General features: G+C 42.8%; 1 protein-coding gene across 2 annotated transcripts in view; it reads right to left on the reverse strand.

The window, feature by feature from the left end:
* Positions 1–326: 326 nt before the first annotated feature.
* The window catches only part of ulk3 (unc-51 like kinase 3), a 38291-nt gene continuing 19841 nt past the window's right edge, over positions 327–18776 (reverse strand). For both annotated transcript variants that reach the window (XM_028437648.1, XM_028437640.1), the window contains 4 exons: positions 6275–6315; positions 4591–4638; positions 2889–2952; positions 327–1139 (listed from right to left, as the gene is read on the reverse strand). In XM_028437648.1, the coding sequence (XP_028293449.1) occupies positions 1123–1139; positions 2889–2952; positions 4591–4638; positions 6275–6315 (170 nt within the window). In that variant the 3' untranslated portion in view covers positions 327–1122. The remainder of the gene's footprint in view (positions 1140–2888; positions 2953–4590; positions 4639–6274; positions 6316–18776) is intronic.

Genomic DNA, 18776 nt, shown 5'->3' on the forward strand with positions numbered 1-18776 from the left:
GAATCACGTAATCATCTTGTGTCCTTACTTTCCCCTGCTTGCCCTCCTCTCTCCTCCCCTTGTGGTTATGAGCCAGCTGTTTCTGGAAAGCGCTCATCCAGATGATGGCTGGAGACCAGCGGTTCTGCTCCTCCGATCTCACCAGTCCGAAACTAAACGCTCCTCACCTTGTAATCTTGACAAAATGTCTGCATGAGACACACAATATCTTTTACAGATTACAGTTGTCATTTCCATCAGATTAGTCTTTAATTATTTTTTTAATAAATACATGACATTGGAGCAATAAAAACAGGAAATATAAAAAATGGAAGAGCACAGAAGTGTGAAACTTAAGCAGCAAATGTTTAATTTCTAATAAACTTTCAAAATCAAATCTACACATTGAAGATCCCATTTGAAACCTTCTAACACTTTAAGTGACTGAAAAGAAAGCAAACTGTGCAGAATTATCAGCTCGCGGCCAACTCCTCAGCTTTTACAGTTTTTTCACAGAGGCCTCGTTATGAAGGTTTTGCCGGAGCACTCTGACTCAGTGTATCCCTTAAACACTGCTGCCAAACCTAGCTAGAAAAAATAAAGCAGAGGCCGCACCTCTCCAGTTTTCCCTTCTTAGTGGTGGTGAAGGCTCAATCAGTGGAGATAACTGGGTGATCCTGTGGTTCACCCACAGTAAAATAATTAGACAGAGGGGTGTGAGTAAAAAACTAGTTAGTATAATATTGTTTCACAGTTTTTTTTCCAAATGTGTGTGGAAATTCTTTAAAACCAGAATTCACCCATTGCACTCCTTCCCAGTGACAGTGAGGTATTGTCACTGAAGCTGTTCTGCATTCACATATTAATAATGTGCCAGGAGGAGGGGCAACAACAAAGGGTTCTCTCATAACCAGCAAGAATTTTTCCTCTAAAGTAAAAAACATGATCTTCCTGCCAAAAAACTTTTGGTGGAAATAAATCAACAGCAGCCAAAACACAGGCCACACATGGCTGGCATCAGCGCACACGCATGGTGAGGATGTGGCAGATTTTGGCCGAGCAGAAACCACGAACAGTGACGCTCTGGGTCCAACCTGAACACTGACTGACAGACGGAGCACTGATCCTTGGTGGCCATGGCGTTCACTGCAGACAGCAGGCTGTAGGGACAGAGGGAAGGAATATGTGTTAGCTGCATAGACCATATGCTGCTATGAAAGGCTTAACAGCATTAGTATGAACAAATTGCAAAGTGCTATATTTTTTGTTCAGTGTGTAGTGATCCCACACTTTCACTCGCTTTTCATGTCGGTAAGCTTTGATTTGTCGGCTCTTGTTTTGCTCACACTCTGCAAACTGCTCCAAGGGAATGCACAAGGTTAACTACAAAGTTCATGAGAAAACACATTACGACATACGATACTGGGCTTGTGATAACGATACAATATGATATTTTTGAAGGAGTTTATTTATTTTTTATTTTTTAAATGCAGCTTCAAAAATAAACATGCTCTTATTTGACTAACTCTGGGCATGCTTACATACTTCCTTTGGTTATGAACTTTTTGACTCAAGTGAATATGAAATACAAAATAAAAAATCATAAGAATATTTTTCTTATTTATAGTGTATAAAAAGTGTACCTCCAGTAACAAGAGGTAAACAATGGATCAAAAATGCGCAGTGACTCATTAACCAATTTATTCCGCACATTGTTTCAGTCCAATGTTAAACCATAATAATTGAAGTTATTTAGTATAATATCACTAATAGCATATAATAATATAAGTCGCTGGTCAGGTGAGGGATCTATCGGTGCTTAAGTGTTCTTTCCTCATATATGGGCAAAACCAGTTTAAGAACCACTCCAATAAAACATGACAGGAGTGCTTCCGGCTTTAGGGCTGAGGTACGTCTCCAACTTCTTCTGTAATGAAGTGTACTATTGTATTGTGTAGCCCTTTCTGTTTAGCCTCATTAAAACTCTGCAGGGTTTTCTCATACACAGGGTTGGATTTTATTTACAGTACATTATTGGCCTTTTTTAAAACCTGCTTTTGATTGCTGACTCATCCTATATCTCAATATGTGGTTGAGTTTGCAAATATATTTATTATAGTAGTAGTACAACAAACAAATGGCTTTTGAAATATTTTCTACGCCTCAAGTGGTTTTCACTGACCGCATTTAAACAAAGAGGACTGCAGATTAGTGCCAGCCAGATTGGCCAACGGTGGCATGGCTTCATTAGAATAACAGTGGCAGAAAAAAAAATGAAGAATGTGGCATTCTTCATGAAACTTGAACGCTCCCTTAAGACGTTAGTGCTCCTCCCCCCAACCCAGTTTAAAAAAAAACAAAACATCACAATTCCCCAGGAATTTGTCTCAGAGAACAGGATATTGTCTGGGTTTTAAGGTGTGTTTGTGTGTTACCTCTGGGGAAATTCAATTATATTAAGAAGAATCACACTGACATCTGTTGGTACGAAAGTGCTACATTATTGAGGTACATGGAGTACTAAACACAACCTGACTCTATATTTATAAAAAAAAAAAAAAGTAGGCTATATGGCACTACGTCACAATAGAATAATTTATTTTAGTATGAGTGTTACAAAGAGGGTTCCCACTTTTCTTCGAGTCCCATTTTCACTAAACAAACTTTACAAGGAACCAGGGACCCAGGGCTGCACTGAAGCCCAATCAGAACGCCAGCAGGCCTTGTAAGGGGGCCAGCAAAGGAAGACAATGGCTCATATTTTACTAGTGGAAACAACTTTTATTAAAAAAATATTCAATCGCAACCTTAGACAACCTGTTGTATTTCACTTACCAAATCTAATTTTGAAAATCAATATTAAAGAGAAGTCAAAAGACCTACTTTCATAGCTAAAAAAGGAAACTCACAGCTTCTAACGGAGTCTGCCAGAGATTCTCGATCTAAAGACACGTCTTTCTGGGTCTCCTGCATCTGAGAAAGCAACACAACAAAGCATCAAAAAAACCTACATTCAACAATTATTTTTCCATTAGAACATACCTATATCAATTGAGGTAATCTAACTTGTGTAGGTTTAGGGGTATTAAAACGTGTACAAATGTCACTCCACGCTCGAATAAGGGGTAAAAACCAAAGGGAATCAGGACTGCATGTCTTCTGCGCGTCACAATGTGCCCACAATCCTATTAGCGCGTTTCCCTCTGATTAATATGTAAAGTAGGCGGATCTCATAAGTGGCGCAAAAAAATGGGAGGAGGAAATGCAAATAAATGAATGCAGTGAGAGCTAAGGCTGAACGATTAATTGAATTTGCGATTTTATCGCCGTTTTTCCCTATAAATTTAGTATGCACCACTACCAGGTGGTAACTGTCAAAGCTTTTTGAGCAGTGATGGCAGCAGTGAAATTTGTGAGAAGACGGCGCAGGCGAGAAGAAAGACGACCGAGGGATCGCATTTTCAGACCTCAAGGTAATACTTTTGGGATGAATAAATTCACAGTTTTAAGAATGCATCGTTTATCAACCCATGCCATTTTGGAGCTATTGGATGAAGCAGCAGTAGAAACATTGTGGAGTGCACCTTTAGAATGCTTAAAAATCAGGTTCCGTTGTTTGGACTGCACTGGTCTAGGTGCAGTTTGGGCTCTACAGCCCCAAAAAAGTAGCCCAGATCATTGTGGTCTGCTGCATGCTGCACACCATCGCTAAACAACACGAGTTGTAGCATTATATCATGCCGTATATGGGGCAACAAAATAAAACGGGACAGCAAACACGAGCCACTCTTATACAAAGCAGTTTTTCATGAGCCCAGTTTCAAAAGGTCTGCATCTTTTTTATTGTTTCACTTTTGCATTTAACACAGAAAATACATTAATCAAAGAAATAATCATAATCACAAAGTCATCGTTAATTGTCAATTTTTCAACATGTGTTGGACATACAGAAAAATTAAAAAAAAAAAAAATAACAGTAGAAAGATTTTAAAATATATACAAAATATAAAGGATAAAAATGAAAGGACAGATTTTCAAAAATGTTAAAATACCGTGCATTTCGAAAAAGCAACAGCAGCAACAACAAATGTGCATGGACTTTCATTAACCGCAAGTAAATGAATATAAAGCAGAAAACATAAATAAAACATTGCACAAAACTCAGCCTGAATGGAAAACAACCTGCATCTAGGTGATGTAAAATATTAGCATTGAAATGAAATGTTTTTACTTTTTAGTAACGTTTAAATAAAAGTGGCTTGTTTTTTCTTTTGCAGAGGATGCATTTATGGCCGCTGGAGATGGTGAGCACTATGCTCTATGCCCTCGCCGAGCCCTCAGCTCTCCTTCACCCTCCATGGTCAAAATAACACACACAAAATGCTCATTTAAATAGGGCGGTCTCCAACACTTCTGCACGTGCACTAATCATTGCTGCAATCTTAGTGAATTGCTCCCAGCACGTGGGGAAACTGCACCACCAAAGGAATTAGGGACACAAACTGTTTACCACCCTTTATTTCAGATCTTAGTGAATCCGCCCCTCTGTAGTTACTATGAAACAAAGCTGCAAATCTTAAACTGAATAAGTTCTTGGGATTGGAGCCTTACCTTAATATGCTCTTTGAGGTATTCAGCCCTGCTCATTAGACTTTTTATCTGGTGCGGGACAAAACAGAAGCAAATAAGAGCAAAGTTTTTTACGCAGTTTGTGGAATAATTGTCTTGTCTGTCCTACTTTATACACACAATTCCATTCAACTCCTTGAATGACTACCAAGAGAATTCTTGTAAAATATAAAAAGAAGAAAACAAGCAAGATGTCGCAGTGTACAAAATATTCATAGCGGTCTGAATCGCAGACTGTCTTCTTCCTCACAACTCAATCCCCAAAACCACTTGAAGTAGCGTTATTCTTTATTCTTTATTTGGATCCCCATTAGCTTCCATGAGGTGGTTGCTCGTCTTCCTGGGGCCTGAAGGCTTAATTTTGATCGTTATATCAAGGGATTGGGCCGGGTTCAGACGCTGCATGGTATGTAAATTAATGGTCAGGTGATGTGTTTCAGCACAAATGGATGCTGCCTCGTTGTGGAGCTGTGTGCTGTCACATAGAAAGCAGCTCTCTGAGTTGTGTGTGTTACAGCAGTGTTACCTGCATGCTTTACATCAGAAGTAAACCCGCGTGTAGCGGCACATGAAGCTGTTTTTCATGTTCATAGTTGTATGCAGAATGAGGGACTAGTAAATAAAGCTAAGTTAGTAAAAAAAACTCAAATCGGATCATTCTACATTAGCACGCATGGATGTGAATTGTATGAAACTGGTTCAAGCTTAAAAGAGACATCGACTTCATTCAGGTTGGACGGGTTCAGGATTCGGTCGGGCTCGGTTCCGAGTCAGGTCTTTTTCGGCATGATTAAAGCTCTAAGCATGACTGCTCGCTGTGGGTTGAAACCTGGCTATTACAAATTAATTGTGCTATTGGGTAAAAAAGGAGGTTGATGATTGTTTTGGAGGCATTTTTCATCACAAACCACCTCTGTTGGCCCCGCCTTTCTTATAAAAGCTAGCACCTTTCAGCTGAGTTAAAGGAGCTCTGTGTTTTACAGGTTGGATTTTTCCGCTTCGTGCTTGACGAGGGCGGTTCTCCTGTCCTGAGTGAGAAGAGGTGCTTATTTTTGAATGGCGCTGTATTTTGAATGGTGCTACGAACACACGCGCACTGCACAGTGCGGTGGGGCTGTGACTGGGCATGTCTTAACTACACTCGGAGTATTGCCCATAATGAAGGTATTTTTTGAATTTCGCCCCCAAGTGGCAGGTCAGCAAAAACCAGAGGGTGTACTTACACTTTAAATAATTCCTTGCATTAATAGTCAATAAATATGTATTTTTCCATTGACAATCTAACATGAATCTCAACACAGTATTGTACAAGTATGACATTTAAATCCAAAATCCTCTAAAGCAACCATTTCCAAGCTCAAAAAAGCCTCTTCTGGAGCCTACAAACTTTGCCACAAGATGATGATGATCTTCAAGATGATTAATTTGAAACTAATTAATTACTATAACTAATGATTTTGGTGACTCAATGTGTAAATACATCAAGTAATATCACACACAACTGCAAAACTGAATCTTAAGATTTTTTCCTTTTTGCAAATGACCCCTATGTTGGGAAACACCTGTATTATCCTTAAGAAAACTTTGGTGAATACACAGAAATAGCTTGGCGGTGAGAGATGGTCAATTTGCTTGTGAGCACTTAATCAGAATCCCCCACACTCACCTCATTGTGAAGCAGCTCCTTTCTGTAGCCCTGGGGCTCCGCTGGCTCCCCGAGAGAGGTAGAGGGAGAAGAAAAAAGAGAAAAGAATAATGAAAGTGAAGAATCAACTTCCTAATCATCTTGTTTACTCAAGAAGAGGTCAAATACAAGATTTAGTTCCCCTGACCACTTTAGTCTTGGGGGGCTTGGGAGTGGAAATGGATCTAATGTCGGCAAGTGTTATTGCAGTTAGTCATTCCGGAGGGCAGAATGACAATGTGCAGCGCAAGGAGCTGCAAAGAAAGAACTAAACAAAGAACCAATGTTTTATCCTAACTGTTCTCTGAGGGATAAGTGCTGTGCCAGACAACAAGGTGTGCTGAAAATGGAGAGACACTAGCCATGTTTACATGGGGGCTTTAATTCCTCTTTAAAGCGGAATAAAAGTTAAGTCCTCTTTAACCTGACCTTGTAAATACTTAAAATGCATCAATTTAATTTTCCTAATGCTAATTTAATTCCAAATTAAACTTAATCCTGAATTAGGTGGCTGGTTTATTCAGTTTTTAATTCTGAATGAAATAACTTCTCTTTCTTGTAAACAATTAACAACATTTAATTCAGTTTTAAGTGAATTCCAGTCGCTTTACACGTGTGCGACTTGCGGCGATGACGCGCTGGGTAGTGTTGGAATAGTCGAGACCGGTCTCGTCTCGGACTCGGAAGCATTTTGACTCCGTCTTGTCTCGGACTCGACCCAGTTTTTTTAGGTGGCTTTAGACTCCAATTACATATTTGTATATAATATGTTCCCTACAATATAAACAGGTTTCTGTTTCCACTGTATGCAGAATAATAATAATCTTTCTCAACAAGAACTGTTGATTTGTCACATGACTGTTTGAGTTTGTTTTATTTAGTTTCACCATGTTATTTCTTGGCAGAAATGCTTTTAAACACTTGCTGTACATTCAACTAAAATAAAAATATTGTTTTCAAATATGTACAATAATTGTGAATTTATCAGTAGCAGTAGTAGTTTTAAATTTTTATTTAATTTTTTGCAGGCACCTTTTTTTCTCCGTCAAATGTATTTAAAAGAAACTAAAATTAAAGACTGAATGTTATTTAACTGTCGAACCTTGTCATAATTTTATATATTTATATATATTTTTTAATTAAAAAAAAAATGTTTATGGTCTCAGTCTTGGTCTTGACTCGGTCTCGGCTCCCGGAAGTCTTGGTCTCGGTGCATTCTGGTCTTGGGCAAGTTTTGGTCTCGGATAGTGTGGTCTTGAACACAACACTAGCACTGGGTGTTGACATAATACAACATGGCGGCCCGGAATAGAGCCAACACTATTTAATAAGAGCCTAAAACGACATGGATATAATGAAAAAAGGGGATGGACAGAGGCATAAACATGCGGGCAATAACACGTACACATGGACTTATCACACACATGGAGATCAGCAAACGGAACAGGCTTCATCGGAAGGGTGAAGCCTGTTCACCCGGGGATAAAGTAAATCCGTACCCATACTGCTGCGCAGGTTGTAAGATCACCAAGTTTAAAGAGCAGATATTTATTCCTGGTTATTGTTTTCTGGAGTTTTACTGGGCTTTATTTACCGATGATTAGTTCCTATATCTATTCCCCTCCGTGGACCAAAGTGTGTTATTCTCCAGCTGCTGCTTCAAAACTACATTAAAAATAAAGGTGAAAACAGTTCTCATGCGTGGGCTTCTGGGTTACAGCCAACAATAAAAGGTTTGTTGTGTGTTTTTCCCGATAGACGTGATCGACGTGATACGTCATGTTTGCCCCCTGTCCAATTAGAGCCTTCCCAATCCCAGACCGTGAAATTAACTAACTCGGGATTTACTATTACCATGTAAACACAAAGCAGAGCACTTTAATTACGAACGATTTAACTCAGAAAAACTAATTCCGAAGAAAAAAAGACATCAAGTAACCGTGGCCACTCACTGGGTTTGCTCAAACAACCAGTGCTTCATAAGGAGAACATAGAGATCATGAATAACACCACACACACAATCAATTTTTTTTTTAAATACTATCACAAAATGCAATAACCGGGGTTGGGGCTCGAGTGCGAGCGCCTGGTGGCCGGGGCTTTGCCCACGGGCCCCGGCCGGGCAGAGCCCGAAAGGACGACGTGGGCCCGCCCTCCCGTAGGCCCACCACCCGCAGGAGGGATCATATAAGGCCGGTGCAGTGTGGATCGGGCAGTCGTCCAGGGCGGGGGCCTTGGCGATCTGATCCCCGGCTACAGAAACTAGCGTTAGGGACGTGGAATGTCACCTCTCTGGCGGGGAAGGAGCCTGAGCTTGTGTGCGAGGTGGAGAAGTTCGGACTAGATATAGTCGGTCTCACCTCGACACATAACAAGGGCTCTGGAACCAGCCTTCTCGATAGGGGTTGGACTCTCTTCTACTCTGGAGTCGCCAATGGTGAGAGGCGCCGGGCCGGGGTGGCTATACTTCTTGCCCCCCGACTTAGTGCCTGTACGTTGGAGTTTACCCCGGTAGACGAGAGGGTAGCTTCCCTCCGCCTTCGGGTGGGGGGACGGATCCTGACTGTTGTTTGTGCCTATGGGCCAAACAGCAGCTCGGAGTATCCACCCTTCTTGGATTCCTTAGAGGGAGTACTGGAGAGTGCTCCTTCTGGGGATTCCCTCGGTCTGCTGGGGGACTTCAACGCTCACGTTGGCAGCGACAGTGAGACCTGGAGGGGCGTGATTGGGAGGAACGGCCCCCCTGATCGGAACCCGAGCGGTGTTTTGTTGTTGGACTTCTGTGCTCGTCACAGATTGTCCATAACAAACACCATGTTCAAGCATAAGGGTGTCCATATGTGCACTTGGCACCAGGACACCCTAGGCCGCAGTTCGATGATCGACTTCGTAGTCGTGTCATCGGACTTGCGGCCGCATGTCTTGGACACTCAGGTAAAGAGAGAGGCGGAGCTGTCAACTGATCACAACCTGGTGGTGAGTTGGCTCCGATGGCGGGGGAGGATGCCGGTTAGACCTGGCAGACCCAAACGTATAGTGAGGGTCTTCTGGGAACGCCTGGCAAAGTCTCCCGTCAGAAGGAGCTTCAACTCCCACCTCCGGGAAAACTTCAACCATGTCTCGGAGGAGGCGGGGGACATTGAGTCCGAGTGGGCCATGTTCTGTGCCTCTGTTGCTGAGGCGGCTGATCGGTGCTGTGGTCGCAAGGTAGTCGGTGCCTGTCGTGGCGGCAATACCCGAACCCGTTGGTGGACACCGGGGGTGAGGGATGCCGTCAAGCTGAAGAAGGAGTCCTACCGGGCCTTTTTGGCCTGTGGGACTCCGGAGGCAGCAGACAGGTACCGACGGGCCAAGCAAAGTGCAGCCACGGCGGTCGCCGAGGCAAAAGCCCGGACATGGGAGGAGTTTGGTGAGGCCATGGAGAACGACTTCCGGACGGCTTCGAAGAGATTCTGGACCACTATCCGGCGTCTCAGGAGGGGGAAGCAGTGCACCGTCAACACTATGTATGGTGCGGATGGTGCACTGCTGACTTCGACTCGAGACGTTGTGGATCGGTGGGGGGAATACTTCGAAGACCTCCTCAATCCCACCGACACGCCTTCCAATCAGGAAGCAGGGCCCAGGGACCCGAGAGTGGGCTCTCCTATCTCTGGGGCTGAAGTTGCCGAGGTGGTTAAAAAGCTCCTCGGTGGCAGGGCTCCGGGGGTGGATGAGATCCGCCCGGAGTTCCTCAAGGCCCTGGATGTTGTGGGGCTGTCATGGCTGACACGACTCTGCAACATCGCGTGGACATCGGGGGCAGTGCCTCTGGATTGGCAGACAGGGGTGGTGGTCCCCCTTTTTAAGAAGGGGGACCGGAGGGTGTGTTCCAATTATAGAGGGATCACACTTCTCAGCCTCCCCGGTAAGGTCTATTCAGGGGTACTGGAGAGGAGGGTCCGCCGGATAGTTGAACCTCGGATTCAGGAGGAGCAATGTGGTTTTCGTCCTGGCCGTGGAACTGTGGACCAGCTCTACACCCTCAGCAGGGTCCTTGAGGGGTCATGGGAATTCGCCCAACCAGTCCACATGTGTTTTGTGAACCTGGAAAAGGCATTTGACCGTGTCCCTCGGGGATTCCTGTGGGGGGTATCGAACCTCCTGATAGGAGCTGTTCGTTCCCTGTATGACCGGAGTCAGAGTCTGGTCCACATTGCCGGCAGTAAGTCGAAATCGTTTCCGGTGAGGGTTGGACTCCGCCAGGGCTGCCCTTTGTCACCGATTCTGTTCATAACTTTTATGGACAGAATTTCTAGGCGCAGTCAGGGCGTTGAGGGGGTCCGGTTCGGGGGCCTCAGTATTGCATCACTGCTTTTTGCAGATGATGTGGTCCTGTTGGCTCCAACATACCGTGACCTTCAACTCTCACTGGATCGGTTCGCAGCCGAGTGTGAAGCGGCCGGAATGATAATCAGCACCTCCAAATCCGAGTCCATGGTTCTCGACCGGAAAAAGGTGGAGTGCCTTCTCCGGGTTGGAGATGAGGTTCTGCCCCAGGTGGAGGAGTTCAAGTACCTCGGGGTCTTGTTCACGAGTGAGGGAAGGATGGAGCGAGAGATCGACAGGCGGATTGGTGCGGCGTCTGCAGTGATGCGGAGTCTGCACCAGTCCGTCATTGTAAAGAGGGAGCTGAGCCAAAAAGCGAAGCTCTCTATTTACAGGTCGGTCTACGTTCCAACCCTCACCTATGGTCATGAACTTTGGGTCATGACCGAAAGAACAAGATCACGGGTACAAGCGGCCGAAATGAGTTTCCTCCGTAGGGTGGCTGGGCTCTCCCTTAGAGATAGGGTGAGAAGCTCAGTCATTCGGGAGGGGCTCAAAGTAGAGTCGCTGCTCCTCCGCATCGAGAAGAGCCAGATGAGGTGGCTCGGGCACCTAATTAGGATGCCCCCTGAACGCCTCCCTAGTGAGGCGTTCAGGGCACGTCCCTCCGGAAGGAGGCCCCGGGGAAGACCCAGGACACGCTGGAGAGACTATGTCTCTCGGCTGGCCTGGGAACGTCTCGGGGTCCCCCCGGAAGAGCTGGAGGAAGTGGCCGGGGAGAGGGAAGTCTGGGCCTCCCTACTGAGGATGCTGCCCCCGCGACCCGGAAACGGCTAAGCGGGAGAAGATGGATGGATGGAAAATGCAATAAAACCTCTATTAGAATATAGTTTTTATTAGTTCTTGGTGTGTAATACCACAAATGAGAAAAATCTTTGTTGTAAATGGGAAGCAGATGGAAGAACTTTCATACCACACACAGGGCCCTGGCACTAGTTCACACCCTATCTCAAAACCACATCTGGATCACTCCATCCTACCTCTTCCATTAGGCTGATGTGCCAGATGAGCACAACGACCCCGGCCTAATGGATGCCAGGCCACTGGATTCTCCTCCGTTATGTCTGTTTATGTCTGTCATTTATTAACTGTCCCCTTCTCTCTCTGTGGCTTCACTCTCCATTTCTCCCTCTGAAAGTACTTTTTGTTTACATTCATCATTCCCAGAGGTCCTCAGTAATACTCCGTCTTTCTGTTTCCAGTTAAATCCTAAATTATCTCTATATCTTTGCTCTCTCTCCAAGTGCTGTTTGCCCTCTTTCTTCCCACTTAAGAATAATTTTCTTTGTTCAAGCATTTCTTGATCTGCTCTACCCCTGACTCAAGATAAATGTTGGGCCAGGTCTGCCAAGTTAGGCCAAGTGTGTAATGCCGTTTCAAAACACTTTCCCTCAGTAGAACCTGTAGTCCGACTTTTACTATTTATTCTCCATTTAATTCTGTTGTTTCGTCCCTTTTCCATGTTTTGTTTTTGTTCCCTGTTTTTCTCAATTTTTTTTTTTTTGCTCTGTCCCTTTTTTCTCCTGCCCTTCTTTGTAATCCTTCCCACTTCACTCCACACCACCTTTCTTTTTTCCCCATATTCTTTTCTTCCTTACATAATTTCTTCCTAATGTGATACAACTAAAACATGTTTCTGATGTATTAGGCTGCATTTACAGCTACAGCAAACAGCATTTTGGTAGCTACCCTCTGCTGTGAGACACCAGGGTGTCTTATACAATGGCAGGACAACTTAGGCCGTATTCACAACTGTGGCTCGTTTGCTTTGTTCGAATTGAGAAGCTAAATGGATACAATTGTTGCATTTCATTTGGGTCGTTTGTGCTCACCTAGCAACAGTCTGTATCTGTACAAAGTTATAAACAAAATGCCATGCGTGGAGCAGCTGTTCTCTCATTGGTCAGACATCCCGGAAGGAAAAATGCGGGGTAAAACGGCAACAATGAAGCACAACAGTGTATGTGACTAGTTTGTTTTTACGCATTTTTATGGTTACTCTACCAGTGTTACATGAATGAAGAAAATATCCAGTTCTACAATGAATCCAGACTGCTCTCTCCCCACTCTGTCAGAGGTGCTACAGGTGTCGAATGGAAGCGAGCTGAGACCAACTCTAGACCATAGGTTCCCAAAGTGGGGTACGGGTAGCCCCAGGGGTACGCAATATTGTCATGGGGTATGGGAAGATAAATTAAAAACAGAGTGACAGTATTGAAAACTAAAATATAAGCAGCTTTTTTATGTACTTTTTAAAATCTGTAATTTTACTTTTACTTAAGTCAATTTTGTTTCAAGTAACAGTACTTCGTTACATTGGAAATAAATTCTGTTGCAGAGTAAAATAAATCCTGCATGCTCGTCCCATGCCTGTTTCCGTTACATAAATTATAATATTTAATTTCAAGTTAAACCATATTTTTCATCAGTCCCCGGGTGTTTACTGGTGAGTGCAGGCCGGGAGTTCCGCACCACCTCGTCCTACCTCCCACCACAGCCTCTTCCTCCCTTCCGCAGCACTTGTTCCTCACTTGGGGGTCATGTCTATAGGTCTCGTTGGTCTCTGGTCTCTATCCTCTCCCTCCGGAGTCTCCCATGCGCCACGTCTCCAGCAGTGCCAGATAAGCCACTGTGCGTCTTTACGCATTGTGGCTAATAGTGAGTGTGTTCCTTTTTATAACAACTACAGATGTTGCAGCCAATTGATCAGCAGTTTTGCGCAATGATCATGTGATTTTAATTACATTTATTATTAATAACATAAAACTGTATTTGTAGGCGCGCCAGTATAATTTTTTCCTCCTTTGTTTTTGCAAATATATCCTTCATATATGATATGTGTTGTGAAATGTGCAAATGTTCGATTATTCCGTACAAATGTATCTATTTCACAGAGTCATTAATTTCATCCTTCTCCCGTTGGGGGCGGACTTTCCCATTTTTCATGATTTTGTGCATACGGCAGGGTCAGAGCTGCCGTGGAGGTGCGCACATTATCTCACCAGGTTTTTTTTTAATAAGTCCCAAACGATGCTTTTAGGTGGCGTACGCTTTCTTTTTTTTTTTTTTTTTTTTTTCGTACGCAGCGTTTATAATTGAGGCCCCTGAAGAATGGTTCTGTTACTTGAAAATGTCTGCAATAACACAAGCATATTACCTCTCATAATTTCATTAAGCATTTTTTGAATGTGTTCTTTGATGTTTATGCACAATATATGCATAATCAATGTAATCTGTTCATTCGACAGTTTGTTTTTAATGCATAGATGCATACAAAACATTTGACATTCCACCTAGAATGTAGAACGCATTTCTTGCTTTCAGAGATTCCTAAAGATAGAAATTGTTCTCTTACTGGAAAATGTTTTATTGGATGCTCGGACACATTGGATGTATTGACACAAGCCCTTACCTCATCAAATTGACATCCTTGACATTTATTTTATTTCATTTATCCAGACTAGTACAGTGCCCGTCGGAAGTATGCATTCAAATAGTGGGCGCTTAAGGAGAGTTGTCAATTACGGGCATAATAATATACTCTGTAGTATGATTAAGGGGTATATTTGCAGGTGCAAAGTAAAATAACGTGTGCAATTTCCCTGGTTTAATTCTATGAGACATGCGCATGATGAATGTGTTGGGTTTTTTTTACTCATTTTTATATTTTTTGTTTTAATTATTGTTTGTTGTTGCCATTGTAGTGTTATTCTGGAGTCATTGTGTGTATTTTTTTAATGTAGTTTTGTGCATTTCTGTTGTCATTTTAGTGTATTTTTAGTATAAATATTTAGTTTTGTGTATATTGAGTCATTTTCATATTTTTGTTGTTGTTTGGTGTATTTTTCTGTAATATATGTTTTTTGGAGTCATTGTGTGTGTTTTTGGAGCCTTTTGTATATTTTTGTGCATTTCTGTTGTCGTTTTGTGTACTTCCTGTATAAATATTGTTTAGTTTTTTGTTTTACGTCATTTGTGCATTTTTTTGTATAATTATTGTTTTTTGTTGCATTTGTAGTGTGATTCTGGGGTCAATTTGTATTTTTTTTAGTGTAGTTTTTTGCATTTCTGCTGTGTTTTGTGTATTTTTTGTTTAAATATTTAGTTTTGTGTATTTTGAGTCATTTTCATATTTTTGTTGTTTGGTGTGTGTTGGGGGGGGAATCCATTCTAAATTCATGCGTACCAGTCCATCCACATGTACCCGCCTAACTTTCACTAAACTTCTCTATTGTCAGTAGTTAGATGTAGTGGCAGGTGTGTCGTGAGAGAAGCTGCAGTAATCAGGTGACCTTCACTATGTAGTGACATGTAAACACTTAGATCTGACTCAGAGCGTAACACTGCAGTCAATAACACCCTATGGACGGGTGTCGTGACACAGACTGTAACCGGACTAAATGGTGGTCCGTTATTCACTCAACACTCACATGACTGCACGCATGTCACGTAGACGGTGATTGATAGTGAAGCCCATCTGATCGATGTGTGTGCGTGTGAGACTGTACCTGAGACTCTAATCTCCTCTGTTGGTTCTCATACACACGCACCGCGGAAAAAATGTGCAGCTTTCAACACAGCAGCCATTGCCGTCAATAACTTCCGGGTGAGATCTGTCCGGTCTAAACAGAGAAAAGGTCAAACTAACATGAAAATAAACGTTTTGAAACATTATCACCAAATAAGGAACAGTAAAAAGTATGTTTCCTCAAAAGAGAAGTCCACGGGAGCTCACTACCTGTATGTGTATATACGTATATATGCATATGTGTGTATCCATAAAATGAAGAGTCCGTCCTTAAGACTGCTCTACTGTAAAGTGTCTTGAGATACCATTGGTTATGATTTGGCGCTATACAAATAAAAGATTGATTGATTGATTGATTGATTGACTACCACGCCACGGGCGTGTGTCGTGACACAGACTGTAACCGGACTAAATGGTGGTCCGTTATACAACTTCCGGGTGAGGTCCGTCCGGTCTAAATAGCCAACGGTCAAACTAACATGAAAATAAACGTTTCGAAATGTCATCACCAAATGAAGAACAGTAAAAAAAAAAAGTATTTTTCCTCAAAAGAGAAAAGAGAAGTTCACGGGAGCTCACGCACGCATCGGAAGTGAGCTGTACTGTGAAATAGATGGTGCGCTAGCGCCCCCTCACACCCTGAGGTCAAAAGTTGAATAAGTTTCATTTCGGGGCCGTCCAGAAGTGAAATAAAATTAAAATAAACATTTTGAAATGACCAAATTACTCCAAAATAACAGATACACACACTCGGGGTATTTTGTATTTGGAACCCGTCGACCGAGTTTCAGGTCGAACTGGCACCGGGGTCGGGAAGATATTTGCTCCACACACACACACACACACACACACACACACACACACACACACACACACACACACACACACACACACACACACACACACACACACACACACACACACACACACACACACACACACACACACACACACACACACACACACACACACACACAGACCTCCCTTGAATTATAGTATAGATAGATTAGCCACACCATGTCTTGTTCTCATGCACGTTATTTTGAACTGGTGTTCTTAAATAATAATTAAAAAAAAGAACCTAGTTTGATCTTTATACACGTTTTTGTACTTTTTTATTATATAGGAGAGATGTCCCCCCAACCCCAAAAGTAACTAAGTAACTTTTGTTCACGATAAAAACGCGTTTTGGGCGTCAAAACTGAGCTTATGCTTAACTCATTCAGTGCCATTGACGAGATAACTCGTCATTTCAAATCCAAACGCTCAGTGCCATTGACAAGAAAACTCGTCATTTGCGTTTTTTCACAGAGATTGTCCCTCATCAATATCTAAGCTGTAATGTGATGTAGTAACCAACTGCTGCCCTGAAGGTGGCAGAAGTGCACCTTTAGATGTGACATTAGCCACTGATGCTCCCTTAGCTAAAGAGGAAGAAGCAGGAACGAGTGAGATTATGGCGCTATGGAGTGATATTATAAAGTATCCAGCAGATCACAGCTGAGTCAGATAGCAAAATAATAGGTGACATGTAAGTGGTAGCAGTGCACTTTGATTGCAGAGCTCAGAGGGAGAGGAAAGGAGTTTACAAGACAGAAAATGGCGCTACGAGAGATGATGTTGATGTTCCTACCAGCGCACAGCCGATCAGAGCATGTGTGGAACTTTAGCGGATTATTGGAGTGTTGCGATAGTGAGATAAAATGATAAAGAAAACGGGGCAAGCAGTGACCCTCGGCATGTCAGCGAAGAGGAGGAAGTTGCGTGTGTGCAGACTGACGGGAGAGAAACTTGGAGGAACGCCAAAATACATTAAGAAATCCATTCAATTCTGACCTAGATAGAAAAATAATAATAATGTTCTCATCAAAAGCACGGTCTCAGTGTTTTTTTGTTGTTTTGTTTTATATAAGGAAACAATGTTCAGATATTAGAGTTGTCACTAAAGCAAAAAAAATGGCTTTGAAGTCACTGACAGGGTTTTTTTTTTCAGAAAAAGGCTCTTTCTCAGCTTTTTGCTCTGAAACTGAAGATTTGTGTCAAACTTGCTCTATTCAATGGCTAATTACAAAAGTACAAAATGAGTCAGAAACAATTTTTTGATGAAAGTAGAGGCTTCAATCTTTCAGAATCTGGTGTCAGATTTCAGATAGTCATGGTACAAAAAATTCTGTGGGTCTTTAAAATTAGTCAAAATGCTCAAAAACAGCTGGCACTGAGGGGGGTAGAAATTCTGAAAATGGCTGGCACTGAATGAGTTAAATCAAATGCTTGTCACCAGCGTCGAAGACGCGCCTCCAAACAAGTTGGGAAAAGAGCGCGTTCAGGGGAGGGGCTTCTCTGTTGCCGGTGGTGTTCATACAATGGATGATATTGTGGTGATCAGTTACGTTCAGAATTCACCCAGTGACTGTGAAGTAGTAGGGAACATTGTTTGTGTTGAGAACGCGGTGTTTCCGGTGGGATGTATTTTGGTGAGGGCTATAGAAAAATGTGGTTCAATGGAAAACAAAGTTTGGAGTTCCTTGCTGAACATGCCACTTCCGACTCCCGTTCATCGGCTCTACATTATTGAGAGAGTGGCTTGGTTTTATTTGCACCTCAGCGCCGTTTCTGGATTCACCAGAGCTGTGCTCGAACAAGAGTCGCTTTCAGCGCTGCTTCCGTCTCTCCCAGTTTGACAACCTGCTGACCCGCATCAGGCTCGCAGGCGCACTATTCCAGCAGAAGAGCACCTGTCCATCTGATACGTCATGGTTGGGAAAAGCTCCTGATTGGTCAAACCGCGTAGGCCGCGTCAAAAGCTTGAAATCTAAAAAGCTTCGAAACGCGCCGCACAGGAGGCGTGAGACGCGGAGCGTGACCTCTCGACGCTCCAAGAAGCACGTCCACCATATATTGTTTATGTAAACCTGATACTGTAGAGCACGGGTCTTAAACTAAAATTACCTGGGGGCCACAGTAGGCTGAGTCTGGGTGAGGCTGGGCCGCATCAGGTATTCCACAAAAAAACTTGGGTAAAAAAATGAAATCTTCATAAACGTCATTACTAACAGTTCTTTAAAGGTAGGGTAGGCAATTTTCAAAAGCTAGCATGAATTTGAATGTAGTCTTCCGGACGGCTCCGCCTTTCCCCCCTCGCCCCTCCCCTCTGTGCTCCGTCTCACTCACATGCATTGCAGAGCTGCTGCAGAAGAGGAGCTCAGATCATCGCTTGTATTGTGTAGAAACGTCGTTGTCTCATGTCTCATTCAGCAGTAAGTAAACACTAAACTTTACCATGACATATGTTAAAAACGTGACCAAAAACTCTAAACAATAACTCTGTCAATGGTGACGCGCTTTCAGTGTGAGCTTGTGTCAGGGAGACAGGAAGACATGATTGGTTAAAAAAAACATTTCTTTTCCCATTGGTCGAAGTTATTACAGACACATTTTCTTCATTCCTTTTTCAGTGCACATAAGATCTTAATTTCTGTCAGTACATAAAGACAATTTCAACCAAAAACTTAAAAAGTGTATCTGGTGAAAATTACCAACCCTAGCTTTAATTTCAGGTATTCCACAAAAAAAAAAAAAGTCTCCAAA

Source organism: Gouania willdenowi, chromosome 3 (genome assembly GCF_900634775.1).
Source record: "Gouania willdenowi chromosome 3, fGouWil2.1, whole genome shotgun sequence".
In the NCBI taxonomy this organism is placed as follows: Eukaryota; Metazoa; Chordata; class Actinopteri; order Blenniiformes; family Gobiesocidae; genus Gouania; species Gouania willdenowi.